The following is a 12,552-nucleotide window of genomic DNA, read 5'->3' as shown; positions in this document are numbered from 1 at the left end:
CAAGAAAAACTGGCAAGTTCTTACTAAAATGGAATTCATGATCCGGAGACAGATCATGAATCTCTGTGTTACTAAAAGACAGAGATTCATGAGTTAAGACAAAGAGTTAGTACTTCAGAAAAAAATATTGCTAAATGTGTTCAGTGAACTAAGTACTTCAAAAAATACATCACGTGTACAAACATTTTCAAACACTGGTATTTAAAAGAATATAATAGGAATTATAAGTGAAATGAAAAAATTCTTTTGTATTACCTGTGTGTTCAACTTGAAGTCAGCATGTTCTTCATAAAAAGAAAGTGTGCAATGCTTGGGGTTTTTAACAGAAATAAAGGATGAATCCTGAATTCTCGGGCAGCTTGAATGTAGATTTTTTTTGCATGTTGCATAAAAATCTCAATATTGGCATAAAAAAGTGGAAAATAAAAAAGGTTAAAAGCCCCCTGAGATAAAGTTAAAATAAAAGAACTCTACATACAGATTTTCTCTCCTTTGAAAATTATTTTTCTGATTTGCTGTTTGTTTGCAACAAAAGATGTTTCATCAGTTACTGTAGAACATAGAATTGAAGAAAACGTGTTTTAAATAAAAGACACTGACAAAAATAAGAGAGAAGAGAAATAAGGTGAAAACTTCAAAGTCGATAATTCAAGAGTTTTAGAGATGACAAAATTACGTTTCTATAAATCTTAGTCTATCCTTGAGTGTTCATACATTTTGGCACAGCCTTGTTTAATATAGGTGGCATCTGCATCACTGCATCCCTGTGAAGCTGTTTAAGACCTCTCCAGATCTTCCCAGAAACACCCACACCGTACAGCATGCAATCTGACACACAAGATCCTGTTGACATGTGTTACGCAGCTGACTTCTGTGCATCACCATCACCAGATACATTCTACAGCCAAAAGCGACTACGGTTTGATACACACATTAATCTTGCTGCAAGGACAGGACACACTGTAAAGAATGCTGGGTCAGAAGCTAACATGCTCTTCTTGTGTTTCCCGCAGGACTGGGCAGACATTTCATATTTGTGATGTTTCAGGTGGCAGTCAGATGGGGAACACTTGGCTGCTGGACAGTCAGACAAAAGAGCTCATGAAGAGCCTTTGACAGATGAAAGCATCATGTGAACCAGTGTTGTGGTTTTTCGAGAAACATGCTGCAGCTTCTGCCTGGTGGTCCAGACTGTGGCTTAGTACAGGCTGTTGGAGATACCATGCTGCTTCTGCTCAGTGGTTATTCTTTATGGGACTTAAGTTGTATTGGTCAGATGACTTCTGGGACTGCATCTTCACTGCAATGCCTCAAATCAAGCAGCCCTGACATCAGAACACTGTGTATCTGTGTCTTTATCTCTTCTTTCTTTTCTGGATGTAGTGCAGCATGGTAAGAGTGTATACACTACGTGGTGGCGTGCCTTGCACAAACTTCTGGAAAACACAGTACTAAAGACAGGAGTGCTTAGCTCAGGCTAGAGCCAAGTAGTACTGCCATAACACACTGCTATTCAGGCAATTTATTTTTACACTCTTCTAATTTCCATTACTTCATTCTGAATAAAGTTCTGCAGTCACCAAGTAAAGGTGTTTTTCTAAGAAGTAGAAGGTGTTTGCCTACGAAGGAATTTACAAATTATGTACTCAGCACAGTCTGCCAGATTACTCCTGTTGACTACAATTCAACCCTGCCTTTCAAGTGGAAAGTTCGAAAACGTCACCAAACTTAGCACGGTGACACCTAATTCTAGGAGGGCTTTGGATAACACAGCATGGCAGAATGTTGTGTCTGTAAGTGTTCGTGCACGAACGGAGCTTTTGCAAGTTAAGCAGGCAGTTAAGTCTTAGTGTGGCAAAGTCACAGATACAGCATACGATGTGAACGTGGACTGCTGTGCCTGGGGGTGCAAGGACCGTTGTTTAACCTCCAGTGCTGACTGTTCACAAAGTCTGCTTGTTTGATGCCACCACACTGTTCTGCACAGCCACTAAAGGATGAATTTATGTGGTCATAAGGAAGAGCTTTGGAATCTGCTTGAGAGTAATTCAGATGCAGCCACTGAAATCACATATTTGCATAAAATTCAAAGTACTGATTTCGATAAAGAAAGAAAAAAATTATACACAGTATTTAACTCCATAGTTTTAATTGTGCTGCATTTTAATTTGCTCTTTAATGTGTGAACAAAGGAATTGTTACATATATGGGACTTTATGTTTTTCTCTCAGTTCTTTCTGAGAGAAAAAAAGACCTCACTTTTTTGCAATTTATGAATACCTATATAATTTCCTACCATTTTATTTTTAATTTTTATATTTAAGTAAAAATTCTTTTTTTATTTTCTTTTGTAGAGGAGGTAATGTTTAGAACTTGGCTTATGACTCTAACCAGAATTAAGCAACATGTAGTATTTAGCTATGAATTTTTCTACATCTTGAAGCCCATACAAGCATAAAATTGGATTGTAGTAAACTGATTGTTGTGGAAACTAGATATGTCTGTTCTGATTCTGTGTATGCATGCTTTAAAAACTTTTCAAGGTACCTCTTATATTGTGTTTTTCAGAGTTAGATCTAAATCTGTTCTTAAATAATGGGTATTTTTTTATTTTTACCATACCGTTCTCTGATAAAACTCAGCAGATGCTGTGTCTGAATACTTGCATGTTTTGCTTTGTAGTTCAGTAAAAAAGTGTTTTTTCTTATGAGATTGTTTGATACCTACCTTTGACCTTTTCCACCCAGCTTTATAGGAAAACTAGCATGATCTGAGTAAATGAAAGCAAACAAAGGAAGGCAAAGGAATACTGAATTGATTTAATTTCTTCCTTTTAATATCTTTCTGGTTAGTTAAAGTACTTGAGGGGTAGGTCTCCACTTTGGGCAAAATATTTTCTTTGCAGACAGATGTACCTGTGCTTGACACTGCATGTATATCTCGTACTCTTTTATCATTTTGCTTACAAATATTTTGGTCATTTTAAGGAGCATGTGCACATTTGCCATCTAACTGGGCTTTATTGTTTCATATGCAGATTTAAATATCCAGGCCTCAAAGAACATAGTCATGCGGAATCACTGAGACAGGACCTCTGGAGATCTAGTCTATGTGAAATGAAATTGAGATGCATAACATAAAAAGAAAAAAATCAGATTTTTTTACTTGTAGAGTCTGGTTGGTAAAAAGTAGTCTGTAAAATTTATTGTAGAACTTCAAGACAGAGAAAAGTGCGTGAATAACTTATAATTTCGAATAATTATATTTGGTTACCAATATTTAGTAATCTAGTATATATTTTCAGAATACTTGTTAAATAATATCAAAATAGTTTTGGTGCAACTATAGCTTGAATTATAATCTGAGAATCATCGAACTGTTTGAGCTGGAAAGGACTCCTAACAGTCATCTAGTTTGAAAACTAGATGAAAAATACTGGATATTTTTCATTACATAATGTTGCTCAAATGAACTAAATTATTTTTGTATATACAAGTTTTGTGCTGACTTGCTTATTTTTAGGAATACTTTTCACTCTTTTTTGTTCTTTTTAAGGTGCTGGTGGCTGGTCTCCACTTGTGTCCAATAAATATCAATGGCTTCAGATTGATCTTGGAGAAAGAACTGAGATTACTGCTGTTGCTACTCAAGGTGGTTATGGGAGCTCAGACTGGGTAACAAGCTACCTTCTGATGTTCAGTGACAGTGGACAGAATTGGAAGCAATATCGTCAAGAAGAAAGCATTTGGGTATGTTCTTTCAATAATGAAAATTATTTTTCTGCAAAAGACTTAAAGGCGATTTACTGTGCATTGTTGCAAATCTAAGCAAAGCTGTAGAATATAAAGAACTACACTAAAAATGTTTAGATAATTGAATATACAAAGCAATTTAGCTCTTGAAAAGATGAAAGACAGTAAAAAGCAAACAAACATCAAAAACCTAGCCATAGAAGTACTCCATTAAGACACAAGGAATTATTCTGAGGATTACAAATGCACGACAAAATTTCTTTTGTCTTACTATGTATGGCAAACTTCTTTTCCCAAAAGTATTGATCCCATTGCATGAAACTTGGCTTTTAGTTACAGTTAAAAAATAAAACAAAACAAAACACTTCCTTTATTTTTTGTGCATTTTTTGTGCATAAAAACATTTAAACTTATTGTAAGAATAAAATGAAGCAAACAAAGAAATTAAAATCTTAACAAGCAAATCCCAGTCCATTTACAAAAAATAAAAAAATTAAGCAATATTTAAGTTTTGGTCATTGAATTCAGAGTCTAGTTTCTGATCCTGTAACCTGCTTATCTCTGACTAGCTTTGTAAATATTAATGATAATTAATAAGCCATTAATAAGATCATAATTTTCTTTTTGCATAAATATAAATGAGGGCATATATAGTTTTAGAAAAGGGTTGCATCTTTCCTTGATCCCCAATAATTGGCAGCTTGCACTAGAGGAAGAATATTGGAATTTGTGTTATGTTATTGCAGCCTGTCAAGTGAATTCTGTTCTCCATGCATAAAGCTGATTAATTTTTAAATTTTTCTAAGCCTTAGACTTCACTTATTTCTTGCTGCAGTTAAACATTATGTTAAAATGTATTTCATTTTATGTGGTTTGATTTTGTTGACTTTTAATTCAAAATGTTCTTGTCACTCTTACTGTCAAAACCTGTCTATGGTATAATGAGATTATGCAGTGTTTTACTTGTTGCATAATTATCCTGCTTTTTAAATTTGCTACATACTTCCGCTTCAGATTGTGTTTTCATAACAAAGCAAAATAAATGATTTTCTAATCCATATGGCTGTGGGGAGTAAGAAAATCAATCAATTTTCCAAATGTTAAATGAGCATAAGCTGCTACAATATTGTCTTTGCTCATCTTAAGACAGACTGACAAAACATATCTGAGAGGTAGGGCAAGTTGGTCCCTAACATGACTGCTCTTTTGAAATCTGATATTGGTATTGCAAACAGTTATTTCTTGAATATTGCCACCAGTAAAATATCAAATGAAAGTTAAGAAAAATAGCTAAATGCTGATGCAGACATTGGATAAAGGGGGTTGTTAGATCTATAGGAGCGAAAAAGTGTAGCTTCAATTCCATCATCTCAAACTTAATAAAAAATGATTATTTTAATGATTGCAATGCAGATTGAAGGTATGGCTTGCAGGCAGTTATGAATAATTCAAGAATGCAAACCATCAAATTCAGGGCAGTCTATTGATCTTTTTTATGCATCTTTATTTAGGAGTTCTGCTTCTAGGGGAATATATTTTCTCTTTTCTAAACTAATACAAGATGTAGTCTCGAAGTGAAACTCTTAAATCCCTATTTATTTTATAGATTTTCTCTGACTGTTATCTCTTTATGCTGACTTCTTAAATGACATGCTCAAGTTCATTAAGGCAAGAATCTCCAACATTTTATAAAATCTGCTGTGTTGCTGTGTTATTTCTTTCTTATGTTTAACTGAGTCATTGGCCTGTTACAAGGGTACTGACCAGAGGTAATGTGTAGGGTTTTTCTAATACTACTCTGCATTAGAATGATGGAAGTTGTCCAATTCAGAGGGCCCTGTGTTGAAATCTTCACTATACAAAAGAATTTTTACTTCATAACCACTTTTTGTAGACTTAAATAGAGATAATCTCTTGTCTGCAAATTCACCACTTCCTAATTGCTATATATCTTTTCAGAAGATAGTTTAGAATTTTATTTCCTTACTGCTTATCTTAAGGTTCTGAAGCTCACTGTGCAGCTATAACAGCTTTTTTGTCATCTGTAAAAATTTTATAACAGGTGAGGTGAAAGAATATTGTCTACACATCTGCAAATTATCTACTTATCAAAACTCTCTCAATAGTCTGTGAAGTGGGTAGTTTTTTCCAAGGCTGGCTCCTCTGACCCTAGGTGTCTTGCTTGGGTTGAAATGAACCATGTTTCACCTTCCTTTGCCTGTAAAACATTGTGTGTTAGTGCTGAATTTGTATGTAAAATTTCTGATGTTAGGTGGGATTATCCTCTGTCCCTTCCCTGCTGCTAATTATTAAATATTTGTTTTCACTTTTCTGTATATTGGGAATTGGTTTAGAAGGCATCATGGTGAACAGTGTTTATTCCTGCAACATATTTTGCTCTCAATGTTCTCATTTTATTGTTGTACTGATGTCCTAAATATATGCCTTACTTGCTGTCTCATAACTGGAGGAAGTCTGTATTTTATGTAGAGGTTATTTATTGCTTAAAGTAATTTAATTACTAGAAGAGTTTTTGAAAGACTAACTCCATTACTTTTAATTCATAGGACTCCTGTCACTATAGATAAAGTATTGTTAAGTATATTTAGCTATATGTTCTACAATAGAGTTTTTCTTATTTCAGCCATACATTTTGATTTCTGCTCTCAGTGATATTTCTGTCACTGTCTTTTTAAAGTTAACTGTAAGTCTTTTCTGCCCTCTTCTTGGTATTTATGGTAAGATTTTTTTCAGTCAGACCTTAGCAGATTCAATATTTTTATCTCTTTTAGTAATTGATACAGTTCCAGTCAAGATATAATTCTCAAGCAAAATAGTTGTTATTAGTGGTAAAATACATGTTTTTGCACAGAAATAATTCCCTTTGGTAATGATTAGTTGAATTTCAGAAAGAAATCAATTCAATTCAATATTACATTTTCTTTAATTTTACCATAAATATGGAAGTGTTAGAACAACACATGCTGTGCCCTTTTATATTCAATCTTTTTATTGTGTTCCTATTCATTAGAATGTAGTTTCAGATGCAGTAGTGTTCAAACTCCCAAGCGCAATCTTTTGCCCTGTTCTTTTTTTACCTTTAAAATGAGCAGAGGCCTCAAATCTCTTTGTGTATTTTCAGATTATTTTCTCTGGAAATGATTATTCTTTTCACTTTTCTTCTGTCAGACATCAGGTGGTATACAGTAAAACGTCATAAAAATATATGTTAAGTTTTGGTCAAGAAGTGCTAGGAGATCTTATGTCTGGAAATACTACTTTTATTAGAGGTATTGCTATTCATTTGTCCTCTTGATTTGTATTTGTATTCTTCCTCATAATTCTAGATATCATCACTTGTATTTTGGTGGTGAAGAATCTCCTATTGTAATTATATTTATCACTTTGGGGCTGTGTATACTGGTCCTTTCAACTATTATATTATATTATTATTATTATTAACTATTATTAAAATTATTATTAACTATTATATTATAATTTCTGGGTTTACCTAATTTCATAGTTTTGTATCACAAGAGTTTTTGTGCTGTACTCTCTCCTTGACTTTACTAATGGCTCATCTTTTAAAAGGAGAGTAATAAGATAAAGAGATTAAAAGAGAGGAGTTAAGAGGGGGAAAAAGTATAGCAACTCACAGTTTGAACAACAAGTTTTCCATGGCTGACAATTTCAGTGAAAACGTGAGTCATCTAACTCATGGAGAAAAGCATCTCAATGTTATTAATTAGCAGGAGTTTTGAGGAACAAAATAAGTGCAATTCCTCTTTGATTTAATAGTGACTGTTTCTTCTCTGACACATCTTTGGAAATACACATATATTCAGCCTTCAGTTTTTATTTTTTTTCCTGTGAGAATAGTGATTTATCCATTCCACAGCTGAAAATTAGTTTTCACTTCTGTTTGTTTTGAATCTTCCCTTTAAAAATTATTTCCAAAGAGAGAAGTCAAAACTTACAGAGAAAAATAGCTAAAATATGGGGAAATTATGACTATTTTAGTAAATTTTCTTTTAGAAGACAAATTTGTTTATATCTGTTTATTTTTGTACATACATTTAGGTTCTGAGTCTAGTGGTTGTTTAATTAAACTTAGCCGAAGTTAAAACTGTAAGTTGGTTTTATCGTAATATATGCAACCCTGTGAATTTGCACAGAAGTATTTTCAATGTAACAGTTACTATTTTGATGGTATGTAGCATAATTTTATGGATGGTGAAGAATTAATTGCCTATGCACTGCTACACATATTCACAACTTTCTTTTTAAAGGAGTTGGGGCTTTTTATTTTATTGGAGAGTTCTCATGGTGTAAAACAACTCACAATTATGCAAACCCGAAGGTTAAGAAATACTGAATCACCGGTATTCTGTGATATTCACATTGTGAGTTTAGAGAATGCACTGTTTTGGTAAAGCTGGTGACTCTGTCTTAGACTCAGTGATTCATATTTGCTATAACCCTCCTCCTTAGAAAGCAGAGTCATCATTCTTGGTCATAATTTGCTTCACTTTAGTAGCAAAAGACTGCTACTATTATATATGCTACTTTTTTTGGACTTCTGCTGATTACTTTTTGAACCCAGAAGGTTTTTCTGTGGTTTCCTTCTGCAAGCCCAGTCATAGATAATTTCAATGGGTACTCCATCACTACATTTTCCATAGGTACAGTTTTGGAGTTTTGTGACTTCAGACTGCCTGACACTTCTTTTGTTAGTCACAGGAAAGAGAGAAACCTCTTTATCTATTAATTAAAGTAGAGCATATAGTAACGACCCCCATGGGGGACCCACGCCGGCCCCTAGAGTAGCTGAAGGACTTCAGTCTGTGGAGAGGACACATGCTGAAATCCAGAAAAGAGTGTGAGGAGTCACCCCCTTAAAGAGGAAATGTATGACAGAAACCACTTCTCATGGAAGGTATCCCTGCCCATGGCAGGGCTGTTTGGACTAGGAGATCTTTACGATTTCTTCATACAACTGGCCCCAGTCCGTCAGTCCAGCCTGTCTGAATCCCTCTGTAGAGTTTTCTGCCCTCCAGCATATCAACACATCTGCCCGGCTTGGTGTTGTCTGTGAGTTGATTGAGGGGGCATTTGATGGGTTTTGTTTTTGTTCTGACTGGGGAAAGATGTAGGGGAATGCAGGAATAGGCAGGAAAAAAGCAAAGGAGGAGAATAGTCTTAACTTGAGGTATAAAAGGAGCTTCAAGGGAAATATGAAAAATTAAGTATGAAGAAAGAAATACAAGGAATCTTGGGTGGAATAATACAGGCAGAGGACTACTCTGCAAATGCCTTTTTGAAATTGTTTGCGTGCATAAACTTCCACTTCTGAAGACATTTTAATATTTATTTATTTATTTATTTATTTATTTATTTATAATATTTAATATTTATTGGACATTTAAAACATAAAATTTCTGAACTTATCTTAGGAGCTTTTGCATTTCTCCGTCTACGTCTGTTTCAAAAGCACTCTGACCGTAGTGCTATTTTTAGACACTCAAATGGCAATCTAATAAGGCTAATTTTGCAGTCACAATGATTAATGTACTGTATAAAATATCTTATATTAGGTGAAAAGATGAATGCATGCATCAAGGTTAACCTGTCCCAGAATATTTAAGATAAGTTAAAAGGAAGGAAAAAAAGAGAAACATCAGCAAAAAATGTAGTGCCTTAAATAAAACCTATATAATTGTTGTGGGTAAATATTAAAAGAATTGTTAATGCTAAGACTGGTAAAATATATATTGACACTATGTATAATATTGCAGACCATATTGTGGGAAAAAAACCTACACACACACACATTTAAAAAACGTGTATAACCAAGGACAGCAAGATACCTTGAAAATATGCAAATCCAGCAGCATACGGAAGTAAATACTCTAGGTTCAGACATTCGCAGGTTATTTTAAATGTGTGTGTTAATGCTGCAGTCATAAAATTAGCAGCAGCTTTGGGAAACAAACATAAATGTGTTGGAATGATACTTTTTTATTTTAAAGATTTTCGCTATGCAAACTACTAACTTTGTACCAAAATTGGTTTCTGGGACTGATCTTGATCAGGACTTTTTTCCAGAGAGTTTCCAGCTGCATCATAAGCAATAGCAAAGCAGTTACAACTTTCTATATTTGGGTACTACAAGAGAAACAACAACCATTGGGTTTTTTGCTTCTGTCTTGTCTGCATGTTTAGTGAGTTTGCCCTATAAATGACTTTGCACTTCTAAGATGCAGAAATCCTGTAAATAACAGTGCTATTATCTTGAGTCTTTTTTGTAAGTTAAAAATAATGCTTTTTCATTGATGTAATTATTTTCTTTAGATCTCTGATTATCTGTACTCTAAACATATTATCTCTAAATATATTGATGCTAGTACATAATTTTTCCATTAAAATAATTCACTGTGATATATGATGAATTATTTTGTATTGCCTTTACCTATTGGTTATCTTAATAACATTGTAGTATTCTTACGTGTGTGGAAAATGCCATAGCAAGCATTAGAACTACAAAAAAAAAAAAATTAGTTCTTTGTCTCTCCTCTCAGGTGTTGGCTGCTCTAGAGTGATACTGCACTTATCCCTATCATTTTCATTCTAATATGAGAATCTTATGCTTGAACACATATGCCTGCCTGAAAATGACTTATGATGGATGAAGAAAATTGTGCTATGGCTGGGAAAATATTGTCCCTATTTTCTGCAACAGACAGATTGTGTGCTTGAAGAAATCAAGCTGCCTTTGAAGAAAGCATTTCATCTTTATAATCAGAACAGAGTGTGTTCAGTTTGCTCAAGGCTTATTGAGCAACTAAGTAGTAGCACATATTCAGCTTCTCTCTTGTTTCTTCCAGCCACTATCCTTAAACAGAGCAAAAATACTTTCAGAAATGGACTTCAGACCTAATTTGAAGAATGTCTCTGTCATACATGGATTTGTTTTATGCCTAGTATAATTGAAGTTAACAAGGTGAAATCACAGATTTTTTATAAGAACTTCAGTCATTGAACTTCAGAGAAAACCTCTTAATTATTTGAGTATATAATATCTTTACCCTGGTATTGGGATGGTCATACCATTTTAATAGTTTATGATTTATTTGATTAATATATCATATCTACAACATAGTAATATTTAAATGATTTTCACATTTCCATTTTAGACACTTATATTTCCTTTACAAAACTTCTTATGCATTGAAACTAAAGTCCTAAAAGTAGAAAAAGGAATTTGGAGATCTCAGTGTTTCTTGAACTTAGCAGCTCCAACATATGCTTAGATGCCAAATTTCCTCTTTTAACTTTTAGGAATCTGATTTTTGTCAATAGCATTTCAGTGTTTTCAATCTGTTTTCATCTGCAATTGTTTCATCAATTTTAATCTGTTACTGCTCTTTCTTTGTATCTGCATTTCTGTAAAACACATGCCATGGCTAGTAATCTTCTCTTACATGACTGAATGCCAGTTTTCAGGCTACTGAGGAACTAAGATCTGCCTTTATTCTTTTGTAGCTGTTCTGTTTCATAAACTCATGCCTTAGCATTCACTGGAAACCTAGATAACCTCTAGCCTCACAATTTGTTTATGAAGTAAAGGTTGTAAATAATGGGTAAGAATTTTCTTCTGAACACTTTCAGAATGCAGAGACTTTTGGGGAAAAAAAATCGAAATCTATTTTCGAAGTATTTTTCTTAATGGGCAAATACAGTTTAAATATAGGGTGAATCACAGAGTAGTTTGGGTTAGACAGGACCTCTGGAGATCATCTAGTCCAACATCACTGCTAAAGCAGAATAAGCTAGAACAGATTGCACAGAATCACATGTAGGTGGATTTTGGGTGTCTCCAGAGGAGGAGCCTCCACAGCCTCTCTGGGCAACCTATTTTATATTTATATAAACCTATTTATAAGTGCTCTTGCTTACAGAGGTCTGGGGTCCCTGAGGCCTACCTTTAACAGTAAAGACTAAATTCAAAAAGCCATTCAGTATCCCCTCCTTCTCTGTGTCCTCTGTAGGACATGTACAACATTCTGCATCAGATCCACATTTCCCCTAATCTTCCTTTTGCTACCAATGTCCTTGAAATCCCTTTCCAGATTTAATTCCAAATAGACCCTAGCCTTCCTTGTGACCTTCGTGCACACTCTAAAAATGAAATCTTTAGGTTTAAGACAGACATATACACAAATAGATCTTTTTTTGAGATAGTGGATACGGTTTTTGTTGCTTTTTGAAGTAAAATGTTCATATGCTTTTCAGTGTAAATGTCCTATTTTATCAACATCCCCTTCAGTTGATACCAACCTGACCAGTATCTTGGTAAAAACTTAACTGTGCAAACTGTGCATACTTTTCTAGCTGTCTAAGAGTCCATATGATCATCATATCTTCATAGTAATGGCATAGAATTTGCTAAAGTTTTACAAGCTTTTACTTTATATATTTTTGATTATTGAAAACTTGAATATTGTGACGACAAACAAGGTTAGTAATTTGTATATCAATACTGTGTACTTTCTTGATTGAATATTTGAGGGCCTTTTCATAAATGGAGAGAAAGGTTATTCCTCTACTGGACATGTACTTAAATCTCAGGACCTTATATTTTTATGCTGAAAAAAAGGAATAGATTTTAGGAATAGGCGTTTAACCCATTTAAATCTACATTTTCTGCTGCCAGACAGTGACATTTGCTACCCCTTGTTTTAAAGGTCATTGGTAAGTAGTTTTGAATTAACTTCATTGCATATTTCTTCCCTTGTATAAA

At 33.9% G+C, this 12,552-nt stretch overlaps 1 protein-coding gene across 1 annotated transcript in view; it reads left to right on the top strand.

Annotated features, from left to right (window-relative positions):
• CNTNAP4 (contactin associated protein family member 4) overlaps positions 1-12,552 on the top strand; it is a 202,851-nt gene that overhangs the window by 70,964 nt on the left and 119,335 nt on the right. The window contains exon 3 of the mRNA XM_005495530.4: positions 3,556-3,749. Coding sequence (XP_005495587.3) covers positions 3,556-3,749 — 194 coding nt within the window. The remainder of the gene's footprint in view (positions 1-3,555; positions 3,750-12,552) is intronic.

This window comes from Zonotrichia albicollis, chromosome Z (genome assembly GCF_047830755.1).
Source record: "Zonotrichia albicollis isolate bZonAlb1 chromosome Z, bZonAlb1.hap1, whole genome shotgun sequence".
Taxonomy (NCBI): Eukaryota; Metazoa; Chordata; class Aves; order Passeriformes; family Passerellidae; genus Zonotrichia; species Zonotrichia albicollis.
The sequence above is the reverse complement of the archived record's forward strand: the minus strand, read 5'-3'. Positions and strand labels throughout refer to the sequence as shown.